Here is a 22,195-nt window from a genome sequence, read left to right as displayed (position 1 = left end):
CTTCGTATTCTTTAAAATGTACGACATTTTCTACGGCGATGCCCTTTTCGCTTTCACATATTACGATGGAAATGACATTTTTCTTGGCAGAACAATTTTTACAGAATCTGTTTATGTTGAAGGCATGCAACCGGAGGTTAATCGTGTTAGGTTTCTAGTTCCAATTAACTATGGGTATGTAGAACATATTAAACTTACGACAAGTAAAATCATTATTTGAGTTAACATTTCGACACACGAGATCGTTACAAAAATTGTACCCTTTCTGAAATTTGTTTTTATTCGCATTAAAGTAATATTATTATTTACCAAAACAGTATTGCAGTGAAATACACGCGTATTAGACGAGACCAGATTAACGGAACGAGATGCACACTCGTGTATAACGGATGCATTTAAAATGCAATTTGCTTGGTCGATTGCACTGAAGATGCCATTTGAAAATATATGTTGCAACATTATCACATTATCCCGGTAGGGGGAAAACAATAAGCGAAGCCAATAGTATATATAAATAAGAAAAGATGCCACTTTATAGAGACATCCCCGTTGTTTAATTTGGTTAGTGTCGCTGTGTGTGTGCAGTGCGATGGATTGGTTAAGGGTGAGTAATCGGCGGTAAAAGCAGTTTTTAGTAGGTTTCAAAATTTTACCTCGGATACTATAAAAATTGCTTTGAAATTCGTAAAATATTTCAGTTTGAAATTTTATCTTGATTTTTCAGATAATAGGAAATGTTGGTTTTCGAATTTCGGCTAAGTCACTTGCGTTTCACTAGTTTATGGAAACAAATCGAACGAAACACTTGCTACTTGAAATGTTAACGAGTAAAATTATTTTTTTACGATTGTACATTAACAGATGCATTATAAGCATGATATATTTAATCTTTATTCAGTTGTTTTTATTCATTCCTATATTTTATATTTCTCGGCATTTCATTAAAGGCTCACTTATTTAAGAAAAAAATGATGAAATAGGTGAGAGAATAGGTGAATTCTGTCAATTTTGCCAATAAAAAATCAAAATTTGGAATTGGATTTTACAGATGTTGGGAGTTGATTGTTTCGAATTCGTTGAATTTGTTTTTAAATAGATTCAAGTCATTTTGGATTGTTTTTTTTTTTAATATGTTATGGGGTTCCCATTAAAATACGCTGCAGTAGGACACGTACAGTGTAACGTAATATGAATATATTAACGAACAAATATTTGGGTTTCCTTACGTAAAAGCGAGCAATGCTTAACGATGTTTCAGTTTTCACCTGCTCTAACTGCGCAAACCTGAAAAGATAAACATTTTTCCACAGTCCAAAAAAAAAAATTTAAAAGTGCGTTGAACTATTTCAAAACAGGCATTAAACACAAAAATACTTTTTCTTTTGATAAATAAAAATTTTGCATCGTCGGTCACTAAAATTCAAAAATATTTTCTGTTTTTTTTTTGATAATGGTCATTTAGTTAGTAGAAGAATGATTGCGAAATATATAATATTAATAAGAAATGACTTTTATTTCAGATAATAGCATAACAAACATACAATACAGAGTCCAATTAGTTGTACCGTCGACTGGCGCAGTCTAGCTTAGAATTAGCTCTCTACAGTACAGAAAAAAATTTAAAAAGAAATTGATTTCTGACGTCCGATGCCAGCTACGATTTTTTATAATTATAACAAATGAATGAGAAAAACTGGAAAAAAAAACAGAAAAAATCTTTACGGCAAATTCTGTAGGTTGTTAGGTATTAAATTGTAATATTTTAAGGAGTTATACGAAAAACTCCTCCGAAACATGGCACGCCCATGATGAGGCATTGTTAAAAGTTCCCTAGCCCTAACATTCCTGTTAATGTTTTCGCGCCTAAACACTATTCGTTCCCGAATCGAGCACGGAGTATCGGCATCGTTTATAGCATTTATTAAAAAAGTACGAGACTCCATCCTAAGCTACCCAATCTGTTTATAAAAATTATAAATATGGTCATATTTTCTTAAAGCATTATCTAAAACAAAACCATATACAAAATTACAATAAATAAAATGTGTATATAATTGATAAAAGAATAATGAGAAATAATTTTAAGTAATCTTTATATATATTTTGAGTTAATGAAAGAACAAAAACCTAACTAAAAATGTATATTTGGAAATTATCTGTATGTTTTTTTTTTTGGAGAAAAATTTCAAAATATCTTTAGTGCATTTTAATTTTAAAGATCGTTCATATGCGTATTAGCATTAAAATTAATTCCAATGACAGTTGTTACCGAGAATAAAAACAAGTTTTGATGTTTATTTACATAAACCAGTAACCAATGTCGAGAATGTCATCAAGCCTTAAAATATCCGAAATTATCCTGTTTTGCATAATTCCTTAGGCACGCTGCAATTTATTTGTGTAATAAATTTACTAATCATGTGTCTGTCGTTGTGTGTTATTATTCAAAGGAATTTTAAATAATTGAAAATCGTGATGAGATAATAAATATGTAATAAAGGAATTAATTTGATATAAATTTCCATGTCGTTAGTCAATTTAGTTTTTTGAGCGAAATTTAAGTAGAAATTAGATAACACTCAAAAGTTGCGAAATTTATAAGAAGGAGTATTTATATTTAATGGGGGTTAAGTAATGCAATATATTGTTACAGATAGGAGTTATAATCAGTTTAGTATGTGGGATTTATACAGCACCTCAGGGTCCGACTGCGGAGCCAATAAAGATCATCAGTCAAACAAATGAAATATCTCCGGAGGGAAATTATGAATGGAGGTAAGTGCCGGACTTCTAGAATTACATATAAAATCGCGATTTTAAAATCACTGTCACCTTGCTTATGTTAATACGTGGCGTCATTTATTATAATACTAAAACGCGTTTTTCGATCAAATAAGATAATTCTTTATATGTCTTTAATATCTACATATCTAACTGATGATCATCGAAACGCCATCAGATCGTCCTAACTCAACATTAAGCTATGCTCCCGCATTTTAATTTTGCATTTTAACAATAATATGAAAAACAGGAATCGGAGCTGAATTTCGTAAAAAAATCAATTTAACTTTTGAACATTCAAGACAGGCTAATCGTATTTTTAATTACACATTTTATTATTACCTATATTTATGATAATATGCCTGGATATTCCATAAAATGGTATATTATGCATCAAGTTTGATAAACGTTACTTTAGTCACGAGTTTGGCACGCAGAGGGAGTGTTAAACAAACGGGTGAATTACAAGGTTTATAGTGTTGGATACTTTTTCTATGACCATTAATGTTTGGTAACGAGTTGCTTGTTCGTGTAAGCTTTTCCTTGAGTTTTTTTGCAACTGTTGTGATGAAATGACTTGAAATATGTTCAATAAGTTCCAAACAATTTGTTGAACATCATGTTTTTTCTACGAACGGAGAAAGTAAATATTAATATGTAATATTATTGATTTTCACAGTGCCAACATTTTATGGAAAATTGTTATTGTTATTTAACAATTTAGTTCTCACCAACCATGTAAAATTTTTCATTTTCCCATCCTGCTTGACGTTAGACACTTTTCATAGTAGTCGTAAAAACTGTTTTTGAAGATAAAAAAAACGAATTCGGTTTTAAACGTGACAATATTAAATAAGTAGATTCTTGCTTAAAACGGAATTTTCACTTTCACACAATTTTTGTGTACAATTAATTTTCGCATTTAGTTTTGAAACGGCCAATGGAATAAAAGCAGAAGAGAAAGGGACGTTGAAGAAGACCAACGACCCTGAAAATCCCGAAGCAATTGTAGCGCAGGGACAAGTTTCCTATACGGACAATGAGGGAAATCAAATTTCTCTGACATATACCGCTGATGATGAAGGTAAGTTATTTTATGTCTTAAACTATATCCCATTTCTATATGAGAGCGGAGAGGTGTTATTCTTTATATACGCGAAAAGATAACAGAGCGACCGATATTTTATATGAGTTCAGTAGTTTGGCATTGAAATTTGTATCAAATGTCAGAAGTACTTTACGTCAATGAAGGTAGCTTCCAATTCCAACAATTGTGCGACATCTTTCAACATTTACTTATACCGCAAAAATAGAATGATATGTAAGGCAGTTATGTAATGCACTCAAAAAAAAACTTTCGTTCTGATAAGGGAGAATTATTATTACTTACTCGCCATTTTACTAATATCGTTAGACTATAGATTAACAGTGCGCAGTAAAATATTTAATACATCATTATATCATCATCATATTCATTGCCTACCTGAGTTATTGCGCAATTTATAATGTTTTATGGATAGACGAAACATAAATATGGTCGTACCGAACACAATCCATCTTTTTATTGCTCCGCAATCATTTAGAAACAAATGCTAAATATGCAGTATAATTTTAAAAAGCTACAGAAACATGAAAAATGTATGAAAGATTGATATTAATTTAAACTGTATACTTAAAACAGTACCAAAAACTTATTTAAGTATAACTTCTTCAGAAACTTTTAACAATGACGTATGATAAAGCAAATTCTATTGGTTTGCAGGAGGTTTTCAGCCCCAGGGTAGCCATTTACCAACACCTCCTCCTATCCCTCCGAACATACAAAGGGCTCTTGACTGGATTGCTCAACAACCATCAACCACAGAACGTGCTGGAAGACGTAGACGCGCTGTAAGGCTCAGAAGAATGTATTGAAGATTAACAGAAGAGTCAAGATAATATTTTTTCTAAACTAATTGAAATTAGGACTCGGCAAATGGTATATGAAGTCGAAAAAACATGTTCTCAAATTTACCTTCTTTCTGATAATGTGTTCTTCTGTGATAATCGATCTTGTTGAACTGCAAATATGTAAATGTATATACGTGTAACTTAATGCGATTACGGCCTAAGATTTTTGTGTATGGACTTCCAATGGCAATGATTATTTATTAAATGTATACTTATCTTCGTGGTTATTGTAACAAAAAAAAAAGAATAAATGCTTTACAGTCTGCAATTAACATTATTTTTTTATTTTCTATGAGATTGTTGCGGCGTTTCTTCTGCTTCTTAAAGTTTTGAAGAAAAACTAACATATTGAATTGAATACTAAACATTGCGATTTTTTTTACATATTTCCATATTTATAATGAAAAATACTTTACGCTGCATTTTAATGATATATTATGGAGCTAGTTTCACAAACGACACTTCAGAATACCATAAGGGATTTAAATCTACCGAAAAATTGAGGTTCATGCAAATTTGAGATCAGAATTATGAATTCCAGTTGCGTCAAGTATTATTTTTGAACTTGGAGACGCAGTGGCGTGGAACCAAATAGGTTTGAAAAAAAATGGTTTAACTGGTGCATATGAAAATTAAAACAAATATATAAAAAGACCATCGTATTTTTTTTCATTATTCCTATCAAAATCAGCAAAATCATTAGAATGGAAAAATGAAAGAACTGTTAGTTCTAGAACAATTCAAAGAAATAAGTTCATTATTGACATGTTCTGTAAGAATATCCTGTTGTTGGGAATAAAATAAATTTTTACATTTTACAGATTGTTTTTTATGTAATTTATGTATTTATTATATATAGTATATTATGTAACACTTTAGTCACAAGTTTGCTTTGGTACTAGAAAAGCGAGTGTTTTATAAATTACTGAAAAAGTTTATGAACATTTTGCATACTACATATTTTATACGACCACTAGTTGACCGTAAACATCCGATCGGTCCCAAACTAGTAGAAACATTTTCTTTAGCACTTTCCTTTTAACTTGATTACCCATAGACGAAAGCTTTTAGCGCCTTCTAGCAGAAAGTTTTTCCTATTGACGAAAAAGTCCTTTTCGGTGATTTTTTCAATCTTTGATGTTGGATCGTTTGGTCACCAAAAGACTCGCTTCTTAAACACGCTAGAACTGTTACCTACGTTGGAACCCATGCTATGACATAGCTTCTTCCATCTATACGTTATAAAAATTCATGTTGTTTTTTCATTTATACTTTCTTCATTGTACTTGTATCAATGTTTTCGACAGTAAGGTGCAAAATCTCTCAGAGAAGTGGCAAATGGAATTTGTAAGATACATAGTAATTTGTAAAGAGAAAAAAACTGTTTTCGTTCAATGAAGTGCAGCACGAAAAACAAACAAATAAGGTGAGTTCGTTTTATTATAAAGCCAAATCACAGAATTCAGAACATTCAATGGTGAGGAAGTGCCATTATATTAAAATTACTTAAAATTAAAATTGGATGCCCTTATAAAGTATATTTTCGACATTCATAGTAGGTAATAAACAAACAAATAATAGAGGGTTCAAGCGATTTCTTAAACAACATTAATAATGGTACTCGTATATATATACATTATATATATATATATATATATATATATATATATATATATATATATATATATATATATATATATATATATATATATATATATATATATATATATATATATATATATATATATATATATATATATATATATATACCAAATAAATGAAATAAAATAATTTGACAAATTTTCTTTTTATTTTAGATTCGAGATACGTTTTATAGTAGTAAATATGGTTGTACGATCACTATTTCTCTAGGGACTTGATTAAATTGATAATATTTTGATGATATATTATAATTACAATTTTTGACCCATTCTTTTAAAAGCTTTCGGGTTGTATCTTAATGCTAACCCACGAAGGAGTCCTGAATATACTTTAAAGAACCACTCAAAAGCATTCGATAGCTCAATTTTACTATGAACTTTTTAAAACCATACCTGCCGTTTTACATCCAGTATAAGATATGGCATCCGATTCGGCCTTCTTTCTAACATATCCTATATATGTTCAATAGGCAGTATGTGGTCTGACGTTGCCTTGGTGAAAAATAGGATCTTGCGGTTGCTAATTATGCAACAACTTGTAATACATTAGTATTAAGCGTTCGTGTTTCTGTTCAAAATAACTGGCAGTGGTTTACTTCCAAATGCCATGCCACCTGAAACCAGTAAAGCAGTCTTATTCTCCACTAATCTTCCCGATTTCAGCTGTTAAAAACACTTCTCGGTCGAAATAAAAAATACTCAATTTTAATATAAAATTTTTAAAATCACACGTGCTCCTTTAATCTTAACTACAATTATTACAGTCCAACAGGACAGGCACCAAAGGAATTTATGATCGTACTTGTATTGAAGTCATTTAACTCGGAAATGTTTCGTTTTGCCCGTTAGAGCGTCTGACAACAATCGATTTTCACAATTGTCGGTCACTAATGCGAAATTAACGCGAAAAGCAAATACATAAAAGTAAGTGTTATTGTATATTTACACATTGCACAATTCCAACTCTTAACGAAAAATATACAAAGCATAAATTCTATTAGCGATTAACGCTGATCCTTGGGACTTACATGAACTTTGTTTATTTAAGTAACACCTTTTGTCACATCGTCCTACGTGGAAGGGATGTTCTCGATTAAGCATATAAAAAAGTTTAAAGTGGGTTTCGAAAATCAGTACCCACAACTCAAAGCAGCCGCTAAGTATGACATCGAAAATCCTTTTATTGTGTTGCATTTCAGCGGCGACTTTAAACGCTGTGATATCTCAACAAACCTCACCCCCAGTGCAGATAGTGTCCCAAGAAAGTGACATTAGCCCCGATGGTACCTTCCGGTGGAGTTTCGAAACAGCCGATGGAACAAAACAGGAACAAAGCGGCGAACCGAAGCAAATCGACAAAGAAGTGGGCGTTGTTATTAAAGGTTCGGCTACCTGGAATGATCCCGAAGGAAATCCCCATTCGCTCACTTACATAGCGGACGAAAACGGTTATCAACCTCAAAGCGATGATATTCCCAAAGGTCCCGAAGTACCCCCGGCTATTGCCAAGTCTTTGGCCCAAAATGCAGCTGATACGGAACCGGAAACTAGTACGCAGGCGCAGTAACAACTTTTCATCCAAAGACTGTAATGAAATTCATTTTTAATGCTGTTTATACAAATAAAATTTTGTGCAATTCGCTTTTGATATTAGTAATTTATTACTCTGTTGCTTTTGTACAGCATATGTTCCAATAAACATTAGACAGATTTTCTTTATGGCCATCAATAAGAGTTTTTACTTCTGGCTGCTCTGCCGTCGTGCTCTGGCCTATCAGGCCGCTATATAGCTTTAACAAATGTCTAGGGATGTTAAAATATCTACGAAACTACTAAGCATCAAGTGCGATATAAAAAATGGTAAAATGCTTGCGGAACAATCTTTCGCTTTTAATTAACCCTCCCCCATCCCTATATCTATGACTTTTCCATTCCATTCTTCTAGTAAAAAAAAATTGTCTTGAATTAGAAGTGTAATTTCTTCTAAGGAATTCCCAACTACCTCTATGAAGGACACGTGTGAAAATATTAAATAGCAGGACAGAGTTAAGAAACTAAGAACTAAACTAATATTATTTTAATATTGAGAAGTAGCGGCAATATGACATTTTCAATTTATTGAAAGGAATTTTAAAAAATGCAGTAGTGAGTTGGTTCGCTACGTAGACAACACGTTGTGCATTCAGTTTAAGATATGGCAACCGATTCAGCCTTCTATCGAATCCTGTATATGTTCAATAGGCTATAAGTCTGGTCAATTTGCTGGCGACAGAAGAAGGGTTACCAAATCCTCGGCGCTAAGTGGTCTAGCATTATCTTGTTGAAAGATTGGATTTTGCAGTTGCTGAAGGTAGAGTAGTTTGTAACATGTACTGAACGTTCGCATATCCACTCCACTGCATTCAATAATATCATAAATGAATTATTGCTATTATTTTAAAAAGCTCAGCAGATATTTTAAAGCAAATTTGATTATCTTTTAGAAAAGATCTTTTTACAACAAAGGCAAAACCCAAACTTTACCCACTAACTGGAGATTAGCGGTAGGGAACAGTATAAAAATCTTGACTGTAGTGACAGTATACAAATGATATGATCTGACGTACACTTTCACACCCTTGTGCACACTACACTCAAAAATTTCTTATGCCATTTTTACGTTACAAAAGGATGCCTTTGCCGTGTATGTTTATTTTACCCTACTTGAAAGTCGTCATAAAAAGACATATATATAATAATCACAAGTAAAAATTGCTTTTGTAATTTTAGGAATGACTTAATCACTATCCCACTACATAGGATGTCGAAGTCTACGTCTAATTTTTGAATAACGCTTTGTATAATAGACTAAAAGCATCTGTTTAAATTCTCACTAATAAACATTTCCATAGAGGAATTCAGGAATATATTGACGGTAATTTTTTTTTGATCAAATCAAATTTTATTAATATCGTACCTGTTCTTGTTTTAGTTTTTGTGTTTTGCTTATACTTAGCACATCAATGTTTTTGTATTCGTGTGTATTCGTGCTTATATTTAATTTTATTACATTTATTTTCTTTCGACTTGTTATATCAAATCTTATACAAAAATAGTCAATAAATGTATATACAAATTAATACCAAATAAATGCATGTAGGAGAATCAAATATGAAGCCCTTTGGCAAATTGCAACATTTCGGCATCCCATGATTTCAAAGGGCACCTAAATTACAATTTTAGTGGTACCATATTTTGAAGGAAAAAGAATTAAAATAATTAATATTTCGAAATCTGCTCAACTAGCAAACTATTCAAAAATTTATTCAAATGTACGGTTTGTTATTTAAGATAACAATGATGCTAAATCTTATTGTAAGAAGGAGAAACTGACATCGACCATCAACCATATCTATTCAATTTCTAGTTTTTGAGTTATTAGCAGATGCTGTTAAAGATGTTGGCAAAAAATAAGCCAGTAAAGTGGCGAAGCAATAAATGTACTGGAGATTTGGCACCAATGCACAATTCTTTATTTGTGATAAAATTTAATACATATACTAAAACACTATTGAAATTTGAATTCAACGCAACACCTCGCCAACAGTTTAGAAATATTTTCCCAAGCAATATTTGGAAAATTGCATACCGATAAACGGCACACAGGCGCGGTTGACACAAAAAGTAAGTTTTTGCAGCAACACCAATCACTGTCGACTTGCCCAACACTTGCGAAATAATTTTCAATAAATTCTGTGGGTAAAATAAACATAAGAAGCTTAACGTACGCGCGCCCATATAATTTTTATATCATTAGCCACACCGACGAAAACCTTGCGAGATGAATTGTTTATTTAAGTAATGTCAAGTTTCTCACTTGCGCTTCACGTACGTGGAAGGAGAACAAAGCGCATCTTCAATCGGTATATAAACCTCTCAATTGCAATTACAAACCAGTAGTAAATCAATTAATTCCACACTCTAAAAATGATTTCGAAAATCGCGGTGCTCTCGTGTCTTTTGGCTGTAGTGTTGAGTGCCGCATTGCCGCAGCAGGTCGCCCAAGAACCAGTGCCAATTGTGTCGCAGGAAATCAATGTCGAACCAGACGGTAAATTCCAGTGGAGTTACGAATCTGGAGATGGTACCAAGCAGGAACAAACCGGAGAACCGAAACAAATAGAAAATGAAATCGGAGAGGCTATCCAAGGGTCAGTAAGTTGGACGGATCCCGAAGGAAACCAACACTCGCTGAAGTACGTCGCTGACGAGAACGGTTATCAGCCCGAGAGTGAGGATATTCCCAAACCTCCAGAAATTCCAGCCGCCATTGCGAGAGCGCTCGAATACAATGCCGCTCATCCCGAGGAAGAAGAAAAGAACTAATCTTATCCTCGAATTATTCGACTGTGTTGTATTTATGTTTGTTAAATCCGTATTTGTATATAAATATTTCTATACCTTAAATTAACGAGTGTTTTTATTTGTCGGTTTGTTTCATCAGTTTATGGCATTTTGCCCAAGCGACTATAGTTTCGGGTACTACGAATTTCTGCTTATTTAATTAGAAATAAAGGCAAAAGTAAACGCGAAACTAAGACTTTGAACATAAAACCTAAAACTGTGCCACTTGAGGGGGCAAATTATTTTCAAAAAAAAATTTTTTTTTCTTATCTTCGATAAACTTCGTCAAAATCATATTCCACTGTTGTTTGCTCTTTACTCCTACTACTTCATTAAAGCAATTACGCCGTATTATATATTATATACAGACATGTTATTGTTGATGTCTTCTTCATAATACGATTACATAAGGGTAATAATTATAAAATTTTCAAATGTGATGTTATTGTTGATGTCTTCTTAATACGATTACATAAGAGCATAATTATAAAATTTTCAAATGTGATGTAAATTTTGTTTATTAAAAACTCACAATTTGTGTGCAAAATCACAGCCAGAACCTGAAAGCGTTCTTCAAAAATGTAGACTAAGACTTAGACTGAGACAATTTAAATTCATTACTGGAATTCAGTTGCAATACTGCCCAAGTTAATTTCAAGAATAATCCTGTCGAGATCCGATCCAAATGTTTGACGAAAAAATCAAAAATAAATAGATTGATTGAAACTGTTTCAATCGAGCTCTGAAGAAGCCAACAGCATGATTGGCGAAACGTTAGCAAGTTTGACTCAGCGCAAAACCGACGGTGGAGGAAACCAGAAGTTTTGTAAAAAGTATTACAGGAGCCTGTGGAAGTTTCTTTGAAAAACATGAGTTTTCTTGAAAAAAATGTAAGAGTAAATTTTGACAGTGTTTTGAACACCTCGATTACGGAAAAAAACCTTAAAACTATTAAGTGTTATTGACTACGAGTCATTAAATAGAATTAAAAACGTGCTATGAGAATTTGTAAATAAGCTAAAATTAATGCGCATCGATAGCGCACGATACGGAAAATCATTTTATTGTTGCGTAAAAAGATATGATTAAAAAAAACTTAATTTTATTTTTTTCAAATTTTGAGTGAGTTTTTAAAATTTCTAAAAAACCTTATCTAACAAAATTTGACTACGTTCTCATAAAGTTATGGGTAGCTATTACCCTTTTTAATTATGGGTTTACATCAAATTTAGTCTCAAAATGCAATGGAACATTAATAATAAATGTACTAAATGTATATGTATATTCGTTCCACCCCATCTTCATCAGTTACTGTGTGAATTTGTTAGCGCCTGTTCCACAGCAAGATATTTATAGGACTGATTTTGTGGAGAGGCCATAAAGTCCCTGATATATTTCTTCGACTTCTCTGCTGTTTATATTCATAAAGGAGCAATTCTCCACATTTTTTTGAACTAAAAACTAACCAAAATTGCTGCCGTTGTGGGATCTTACCTTTTAGAAGATTTAAAATAAAAACGCTAGACTTTTATAACACTAATGATTACTTGGAGCTACAACTTTGGAATGAAATTTTGTATTTTGTGCACTCGCTAATGATAGGTGTCGAAAATATAAGTCATTTAATTATTGGTCAATAGCATTGTCTCAAAATTTTGTTATTTTTTATGGACCATATGTTGTGTAACTTATCTGAATGGTCAAAGTTTTATTCTATTCTATTCCATTCTATTAGATTACTTATTATTACGGTTATTATTATATTTTCACTTAATATATGCCATAAATTCCAACCAAATGTTACCTAAATTCTAGACAAACTTTCACTCGTTTGAACAGTCCATTGTTCCTAAAGCACCGAAGGACCACCTACAACGCGGAAGCCATTATTATATTCTTACACTTTTGCAGCTTCGCGTCAAATTTTTAAAAGAATGTCGTTTATTAAAAGATTAACATAATAAAATAAAAATATTGCTTAATTCGCTTTGAATCCGTGTGTCCAAAAATTATCGCATCTAAACTGTCCTTGGTTTAAATTTTACGATTAAACTACCAGCGGCTATAAATAAAAGCTCCGGTTTCTTATTTAAGGCAGTTAGTCAAGATATATCTACTTGGAAGCGAGTTCAGCATGGTCCTCAAATCCCTAGTTTTGTCTTGCCTTTTGGCACTGACTTACAGTGCGTCAGTTCCCCAGAAATCACCCGAACCGGTGGCAATCCTGACACAATCCAGAAGTTTGAACCCGGATGGCAAATATGAGTGGTCCTTCGAGTCAGAGGACGGGATCAAAGAAACACAGTCGGGAGAACCAAAGAAAGTCGGTAACGCGACAATCATAGTTGTTACGGGTTCGTACAGCTATGCCGACAAAAACGGAACTCAACACAATGTGAGTTATATCGCGGACGAGGAAGGTTATCGGGCGGTGGGTAGTGATATTCCTGAAGTTGCTGAACCCGAGAACCAGCAGTAAAATTTTATCGTTGAATTAGATACACTCCTGTAAATAAAATTTCAATGTTAAAGGCGTTGTTATTAAATAATTTGTAGTGAAGAAAATTGAGATTTTCTGCCTCCTAAAATTGCCAAATTACGTTTTATTGCAGTTAAAATATGTATATAACATAAAAAAGTTAATATTTCGATAGGAAATAATAACGTTCCAGTCGGGGCTAACTGACTGACTATGCCGATCGCTCGAGTCTGTTTCTTCGGTGATTTTGGTTTATAACAGGTTTAACAAGTTTATTAAGCCCCACTTTGGACACGACTTTGGTTTGGCTCAAGCGGAGCGAGAGCTTAGTGAAAGAGTAACTGAAGAAGATTGTCAACATTTATTCATTCTCTGAGTGACGTGTGATATTACATCAGAACTATCAAACCTCAAAATGCTATCCCCATCACCCTATCCTAAAACCGTAACTCAAGTACGAGAAACCTCCGAAGTCGCTTGCGACGTGGCTATAGTGACACTTCGCGCTGCCATTTTAGATTAGGGAGTAGAGAAAGTTAACTTTGAATACTAATGTTGTAGGGTTCTGTGGATCACATGTCTGTCTTCTTTACTGAATGAACAGTGAGTTAAGTTTCGATTATTATGTATCTGGCTTTATACTGATGCTTACATTTTTTTTTTTAATTTCCATCAAGCTTTCTATAGTTTTTTTTCTATATCGTAACAATTCTATTGTAGAGTCAAATATCTTTTTGCGTATACAATAATATTAAGTAGCGGTTTGTAACCAACTAGACTTTGCCTTTTAAGCATTCGGTTCTAATCATGATTGTATGCAAAATTCCCGTGACTACAATGGAGTTTATCCAACTTGTTGGGGATAATCGATTTTAAAACATATATAATATACTTAACTCGCGTTAACTCATAAAGTAAAGAGAGTAAATAAGTAAATAAAATAAAGAGTAAATAGAGCAATCTTCTAAGATCTTCCAAGTTTTTCTTCAAGGTAATACGGTGTGCATTTTAGCATGTTTTCTTCATTTGTTCTACTCACAAAACTTTTAAACGAATGAAATTATTTTTGAGTTCCACTGTATCATTTTTATTTAATTTTGCTATTTATTTAAATTATTTCAATCGATATGAGCTTCTGTTACTGCAAATTTTTCATACTATTTTTTCTTTATTGTAAATTTATTTCCAAAATCTTAGTAGTAAGAATTGTGTAAAAGAATTTGCAACAAGAAGACTTTTTTCTTGGAAACGATAAATAAACATTATAATAAAAAATGATTGAATAGAATTGAAATAGTTTAAAGAAAACAGTCTTGCTTCACAAAGTTTCGCAATAAATTCTTTTATTAAATTAATCTATTGCAGGTGAGTGCCTAGACTAAATTGTCTGGGCTGATGATAACTGCTCACCTGTTCGAATCATGTTGTAACTAAACAAAACAGCGTGTTATTGTTTTTCGTCAGATTTCATTTTAAAAATTGCAAATAAAGTTTTTCAGTAGCGGAGATAATGAAACATTCAATCGTCGCCCACAATTAAATCCAATTTTTACCCAACTGACCTCCGTTTAAAAAAAATATCGGGGCTAGTTTTTACTTTTTTACGTGTATTGATAAAACTTACACAACAATAAATACTGTACATATCAACAATTTAGGTTCTTATTGAGCGTCTTCCTCAGGATGAGCCTTATTCCATTCCAAAGAACGTGCTATGGCTTCAGGGATTTCCGGAACGCCATCGCCTTGAGGTTGGAAGCCATTTTCATCAGCTACATAGGTGATTGTACGCGTTTGTCCCAGGTTATCCACATAGGAAAATGAGCCAGTAACCACGTGGCCTCCCTCTGCACCATTCCCGTTGAGTTGCCCACTTTGTTCCTGTTTGGTTCCATCGCCCGTCTCAAATGCATAACGGAAGTTTCCTTCCGGATCAATTTCATTTTCTTGAGATAAAATGGGCACAGGTTCGGGCTTGTCTAACGCGGCGGCGTAAGCGACAGCCACAAAGGCTAAGGAAACGATCACTTTAGAGAACATTTTTTTTTCTTTTCGACGACTAGGACTGTTGTAATTATCAACGGGAATAATTCTGATATTTATACCCGATGGTTGGTCCCCTCTAAAAATAATTAATGATACATTGATTAGACACCTTCACAGATACGAGATGATGCAAATTGCGACTTATGATTACCCAATTTTTTGGTTCGAAATAACATAAAAGATTTATTAATAATGCATGTACCAGAGAATCCTTCTAATAAAAAATAATTTAAATGCCATGTGCCGAACAAGGTTGTGGGTCAGTGGAAAGCCAATCGAGTCTACATCGGTCGTAATCAATAACGTTTTATTGAAGTGTGGAACACGCAATTTGGCAAATTTTGAGTTTATTACCCTACTAATGCGTTAGTTAACGTGCACGAAAGTGCAAATACAGAAATCTGTTTCTACATAAACTGGCAAAAATGCATGACTTTTATGTTTTCCGAATTAAAACATGAACGTTGAATGAAAAAAGTTTGATCTTTCCATCCATCAATTTATAAGTGTAATACACAATCTTGTCATTTTCTTAAACAAAGTAGAATATGCATTTCTAAAGATGGACTGATTTGACTATAAGAAAGTTACATGGCAATTCTAGCTTTCGATTTACCATAAAAACGATGTGAACTTACCCTCATGCGCATAAATATTAAATATCATAATTTAAACTCAAAAAAAAGTTCAAAAAGTATTGAATCCAATTCTGCTCCAAAAATAAAAGAATTCAAAGAATTCGATATTTTAGGTTAAAAAAAAACCGCTTTATAAGTTTTAAATATTACAGATTTGATATTTTCCAGCTTGCATTTTGTCTGTAAATACTATGTTTTTTTTTTATTTCTTATATATCTTTTTTATATTTTGCAAATATTTTTGCTTGTTAGCCTCAATAATTTTCTTCATATTACTAATTGCTTTAATGCTATGGAACCGAACAGCCAATGCAAATTAGACATTTTACGAGAGCAGGAGAAAAACTAACCATACATTGTTTTAAAATATAAGAAAAGCCAAGGCAGTCAAAATGTCTTAAAATTATATTGGCAATGCTATAGCAGAAAAATCAATTCAGGCCACTTGAAATCCAAATAATTTCATTGTCACCTACGTGGTCACTACCACTTTGAGGGCGATAAATATTTGTTTATTAGTGATTTATCTTGCATTGTGCAACGTATTATAATTTTAAAAATAAATAAATAAATCACATTATTTATATTAGCATTTTTATTGGATGCGTTGTTAATGGTGATCTAAAAATAAATATTGTTGTTAATAGATTTTAATAATTGAAATTATAATTAGTGGAATTTAACATTCCGAATTACGAAACAATATAACAAAATGTCAAGATCCCGAATACGAGACTAAAATAACTAAAATAATATTGCTTTTGTAAGTGAAGCACTACATGAGTGCGTTTGTTTTTGTATAAACAAATTTCTAGATTTTTGTTTACTTTCTGTGTGCATTTACTTTATAAGGTGTGACATTATTTCATGACCACTATTTATTTTTTGTAACGTTTTCCAACCCAACTGGATGGCTATGAAAAGGACTGCCTTAGTCCATCGAGTATATCATAGTAGGCTGCCAAAAGCTCCCTAATAATGTATATCTTGACCCTGGTCAAGATAACACAATAACAACTAGCTTTGAAAAGTGGATTAATCGAGGCATGCATCAATTACCAACCGTCCACAGTGCTGAAGCAAGGAGAATACTATATACGAAGTGTGTTAAAAAAGTAAGAGGACTTTTAACTTTTATCAAAAAGTATTTATTTATTGAATAAAATTAATATTGTCTTCTTCAAAGTAATTCTCCCCAGATATAATACACTTGTGCCAACGTTTTTTCCAATCCTGAAAGCACTTTTGGTAAGCACTTTCTGGTATAGCCCTGAGTTCTTCCAGCGACTTTTGTTTTATCTCCTCGATCGTTCCAAACCTTCTTCCTTTCATAGGTTCCTTGAGTTTTCGGAACAGGAAAAAGTCGCAGGGGCTCATATCCAGTGAATATGGTGGATGACGCATGATTCTAGTTTTGGTTTTGGCCAGAACGTTAGACACAAGAAAAGCTGAGTGAGCAGGTGGTAGGAACTCTTAATGTATAACTTCACGATACTCAAAGAAAACAGTAAGCGAAACCTTGACACTTGATCGAACTTGACGTGATTTTTTCGGTCTGGCGATTCTGTGTTCTTCCATTGGGACAACTCGGCGTTGGTTTCGAAGTCATATCCATATACCCATGATTCGTTACCAGTTATGACCTTCTTGAGCATATCAGGATCGTCATTGACGTCATTTAGCAACTCTTGAGCGATGCTCCTTCGACGGTCCTTTTGTTCAAAATTAAGTAGTTTCGGAACAAATTTTGCTGCTACACGCAAAAACACGAAAAAATTACATGGTACGAGCCAAGAGAGATACCGACGTCTTCAGCCACTTCTCTTATAGTGATACGACGATTTTTCAACACAATTTGTTGCACTTCTTCAACGCTTTCATCAGTTATTAACGTGCTGGGGCGTCCAGGGTTAGGTTCGTCTATCGCGTCACCTCTGCCATCTTGGAACAGCTTGTAAGAATTATAACCATTTTTTTTGCTCAAAGTAGATTCACCATATGGTGTTGTCAACATTTCAAGTGTTTTGGAGCACTGTATTCCATTTTTTGCATTTTATGCAAATTCGTTGTTCCATTTTATTTGACAGCAGAAAAGCACCGAGCACAGAAAAGATGTCTAACGCTTCTGTCTCGCACAAGAAAAGTAAAAGTGCAAACAATGACAACAATGAAGAGTTTCAGCAATTACATTGGTGTTTTCAGCAGAATCGATAGCCTCTAAAAACTTTATCAAGAATTTTCATACTATTGGATTAAGTAATTTTTTTTTCTCATCAGTTACATTACATATAGGATAATTACATCATCATATGTTAAAATATCTCGAAAACCAAATTTGCTGTAGGAGTCCTGTTTTGTTCTCAATATTTCTCAATGACGCGGATCGGCGTTCCCGTTTTTCTCAATTCTTGCTCTATGGTTAATGGTGGCACCAACAAGTTGCAGTCTGAACTTAAACGGTTATATTTATACTGTGAGGTCACCCGACTATTCCTCAATGTTGATAAATATGTACAATATTTTTACGCCTTAATCAGAACCCAGATATAATTCTGGACACTCAACTATCCATCATTATTCATTATTTTGCCAATTACCAATTGACTTATAGATCCTCATTCATTGTTGATTCTTTATAATTCGTCTACACCAGTAGTTCAGTTGGACGCCGAGGGATCTACGGCGGGGGTCTACGTTGGCGTGACAAAAATACATTTATATGCAATTACCACTGAAACCAGCAAAATTTTGAAATTACTCTATAAGAAAACCACTAGGGACCACTGGTTTAGACACTTATTTTAGCCACATACATTTATTTATAAATCGCCTACTTTGTAAGATAAAAACTAAAAAGAAAATTAAAAATCCTTTGGCACCTGCAAATTAGGTCATGCAAGTTACGCAGAAAGATTCGAACAAGAAAGCGATATTTCATTTCATTGACATTTTCGACATGCGCATCAAATTATATCGCAAAAGCAAATAAATCCGGATAGGTGCTAAATAAATTTAATTTACGGTTAATTACGTTTGACATTGATGGTCATCAATTTTCGCACATTGTGACATTTCGTCTTACTATAAGTTGCCTAATCTGTATGCAGTTAGTTCAAATAAATCTACAGTTTTATTGTTTATTCTATTACGACTTGGGTTAAGCGGGGATGTCTATCGTACATCGATATAAATGCATCGTTTTTCATAAGAAAATTATCATTTACTCGTCTACTTCGAAAACAAAAAAAAATGGTCACGAAAGTGTTTTTGTTGTCTGTGTTGGTGACGGTGGCGCTGAGTGCCCCTCAAGAACCAAGCGCAAAGGAACCAGTGCCGGTTGTTGCGCAAGAGAATGATATTGACGTGGCGAATGGAAAGTTTAGATGGAGTTTTGAATCGGGAGATGGAACCAAACAAGAACAAAATGGAGAAATTCGAGGTAATTGATATTCATGTGTTTAAACTCATTCTACCGCTTCGTTATTCTATTGTACATCCATTCTAAGGTTAAATTTTAGAAGACGTTAAATCGGAAATTTGAAAACCTATAACCAAAATAACATCTTACAAAAATTTAAAATCTAAACATGGAGTATACAATCTTAACAATTACAACCTACATATTTTTTCAGTCAGCAGCACAGTGACTTGGAATTCTTTATTTATCAATATTGAAAATGGTAGCATGTGAGCTAATCAAATCAAATTTAATGAGGCCACACTGTGAATCTCCATTAGTATTAACTTATTATTATTATAGTAATTTCGGAATTAAATAGAAACTTATAGAATTATTAATCCTGTCTTATATGGTCTAAACACCACATTGAAGAAAATTGAAATTGAAAATTGAAAAGAAGTTATTTGTAAGCAGAACTTTTTTAAGATCTCAAAAATACGGGATCCGCTACGATTTATATTCAAAAATTTTCCAATTCCAATTACCTATTTCAAGAAAAAAATCACGAATCTCTTATCCTATCCTAAAAAGTAAAATTAATATATTTATACTACGAAATATTGCTTACATAAAATTATTTATTAAAATTTAAAATTTCAGACTAACTGGATTGAGCATGCTATACAAGTAGAAAAAGACTTACACCAAAGTGTAGCTTCGTTTCATTACTGGAAACTATCAAACTCTTTAAATTTTTGTACTTCTATTCATGTAATTTTCCGTATTGTAATGCTGAAAAAAATTTAAAAAATCTTTGATGGTCACTTTTACATCGGCAAATTGGTAAAACGATGGATTGACCTAAGCTTCTGCAGTTATTAAATCTTTATGAACTTTGTATATAGACCATTAATTTTCTATACATTTTACTTGTCCAAGATTTAGAACTAATATTTGAAAATTTTCTTCACTGCGTAGAGCTATATTAAATATAATGCATAGGTACGCTTCTGTTAAGTTTCTCTTCTTGTTTTCTCTTACACTTTTTTTGGCATTGCGTTAATATTTATTTGCCAGTTCTTGCTCACAATTGAATTTTTTGCTGTAGCGTAGCGTTAATAATAATAAATCAAAAGAATATTGCCACGTTCACAACAAACAGACAGACTTTTGAAACAATTAATATTCAAAAATTGTAGAAAAAGTTAGGTAGGATGTAAAAAAATCTTCAAAGTGAAATGTTATTATAACTTCATTATTAAGAGGCCGTATTGAATTAAAGTTAATTTAACTAACAGGTTTATTTTATGTTTATGTTATTCTTGTTTTCATAATAAGTCACACCTACAATTTTGGGTTGATTTTAAAATTCTTCGTAATTTCTTACTTTCTATCTGCGCATTTTTCTATCAAATTGATAAAATACTCACTCTCATGAAGTGTATCATGAAAATTAGATAGACAGCATTAGTCCGACTATTCAGCTATTAAATACTATAGTCGCAGTACTATTGCATGCATGTCTCTAAAAATTTAATACGCTTGGGCCATTTTCTTTCCAAACAGCGATCTCCATACGCTTAACCTGTCTTCTCAGAATATTTAATGAGATCCGGATACATTTTGAGAAAGTAATGTCGAAAATACTGCTGAAAACTGTTGAACTATCATTGAACGCTGAATTATTGGTTAAAAGAGAGATATGATATGATATGATATGATATGAGATATGAAATCTGTGATTACCCGGTATACCTATATTTAATTATGGGACACTAGAGATGAGTAAAAAATTATAATTAACAGTTGGCATATTTCTATTATCTAGTTTTGGTCATAGCGTAAATAACGACTTAAGTATCTAATTTTTACTACTTTGCTGCACTTATCCCTCTAGAAAGCAAAATGTACTTTTTGATTTAAGGTACTGGTGAAGATGCGGGACCCGCTGTGCAAGGCTCATACAGTTGGAAGGACACGGAAGGGAAGGAACATTCCATCTCATATACCGCCGATGAAAACGGATACAAGGCACAGGGAGAAGATATCCCCGTAACACAAGAGATCCCTCAGGCAATTCTCAAATCGCTAGAATATAACGCGGCGCATCCAGAACAAGAAGAAACTCAAAGCAAAACATAACTTGCTGATTCTACTGACTCACAATAGGGATATTAAAGGCCGTGATATCTTCAAATATAAGTACTTCATAATTACAACATGCTTAGAGATGTAAAACTATGTAGACTGAAAGTTATAATTTTGCTTTATGCTCTAGGGTTTTACTATAAGGATAGTGTGTATTCTGTGAATATGACTTTAGTTAACGAGCACATTTTTTAAATAAATATTTGAAATAAATAACAAATTTTAACAGTTGTTTATTGTTAATAATACCCCGATACTAATTGAAAACTACACAATTAAAAAGGGATTAATAACTTGTCAAAATTGGTTAATAATGAATAATGTTATACTGGACACCCTTGCATCGCAATGTACCATTATTGGGTTATTATGAAACTTATTCATAGGGTAAAAATGGGAAATGTTAATCTTTTTCCATTACTGATTGATTCAGAAATAAATTTGTATGTTCTTGAACTTGAAATAATTCTATATCTAATATCTAATAATCTAAAATACACCAACTTTAGGCAACACAAAAGTTTTATATTGCCAAAAGCTTTGTTCGGGCTCCTCGATTATCAATGACTTGGGAATGAACAGAAGGTGTCCAAAACAGTTATTAATAATTACAAATACTACTAGTGATTTTTAAAGAAACTTATTTTTTATAAAATATTATTTATTACTACGTTAATCTTTCAAAAAACAACATCTTTTATACATGAAA

General features: G+C 32.6%; 5 protein-coding genes across 6 annotated transcripts in view; 4 read left to right on the top strand and 1 right to left on the bottom strand.

The window, feature by feature from the left end:
• Positions 1-447: 447 nt before the first annotated feature.
• On the top strand, positions 448-5,003 carry LOC132697029 (endocuticle structural glycoprotein SgAbd-4-like). Its single transcript, XM_060662279.1, has 4 exons — positions 448-604; positions 2,654-2,775; positions 3,708-3,865; positions 4,544-5,003. Exons 1-4 carry the CDS (start codon positions 590-592, stop codon positions 4,693-4,695), a joined length of 447 nt encoding a protein of 148 aa, XP_060518262.1. The 5' UTR covers positions 448-589; the 3' UTR covers positions 4,696-5,003.
• A 2,510-nt stretch (positions 5,004-7,513) lies between these two features.
• LOC132696804 (larval cuticle protein 16/17-like) lies at positions 7,514-8,114 on the top strand. Its single transcript, XM_060661843.1, has one exon. The coding sequence runs from the start codon at positions 7,555-7,557 to the stop codon at positions 7,957-7,959; it is 405 nt and encodes a 134-aa protein (XP_060517826.1). The 5' UTR covers positions 7,514-7,554; the 3' UTR covers positions 7,960-8,114.
• Positions 8,115-10,300: 2,186 nt separating this feature from the next.
• LOC132696814 (larval cuticle protein 1-like) lies at positions 10,301-10,838 on the top strand. The gene has a single exon (XM_060661862.1). It carries the CDS (start codon positions 10,359-10,361, stop codon positions 10,755-10,757), a length of 399 nt encoding a protein of 132 aa, XP_060517845.1. The 5' UTR covers positions 10,301-10,358; the 3' UTR covers positions 10,758-10,838.
• A 2,044-nt stretch (positions 10,839-12,882) lies between these two features.
• Positions 12,883-21,666, top strand: LOC132697106 (uncharacterized). Its single transcript, XM_060662398.1, has 3 exons — positions 12,883-13,250; positions 19,148-19,377; positions 21,263-21,666. The coding sequence occupies exons 1-3, from the start codon at positions 12,910-12,912 to the stop codon at positions 21,478-21,480; spliced, it is 789 nt and encodes a 262-aa protein (XP_060518381.1). The 5' UTR covers positions 12,883-12,909; the 3' UTR covers positions 21,481-21,666.
• LOC132696356 (larval cuticle protein 65Ag1-like) overlaps positions 14,843-22,195 on the bottom strand; it is a 21,061-nt gene continuing 13,708 nt past the window's right edge. For both annotated transcript variants that reach the window (XM_060661135.1, XM_060661136.1), the window contains exon 2: positions 14,843-15,376. In XM_060661135.1, coding sequence (XP_060517118.1) covers positions 14,917-15,294 — 378 coding nt within the window. In that variant the 5' untranslated portion in view covers positions 15,295-15,376 and the 3' untranslated portion in view covers positions 14,843-14,916. The remainder of the gene's footprint in view (positions 15,377-22,195) is intronic.

Source organism: Cylas formicarius, unplaced genomic scaffold, assembly GCF_029955315.1.
Source record: "Cylas formicarius isolate icCylForm1 unplaced genomic scaffold, icCylForm1.1 PGA_scaffold_1__22_contigs__length_36826433, whole genome shotgun sequence".
NCBI classification, from domain to species: domain Eukaryota; kingdom Metazoa; phylum Arthropoda; class Insecta; order Coleoptera; family Brentidae; genus Cylas; species Cylas formicarius.
The sequence above is the reverse complement of the archived record's forward strand: the minus strand, read 5'-3'. Positions and strand labels throughout refer to the sequence as shown.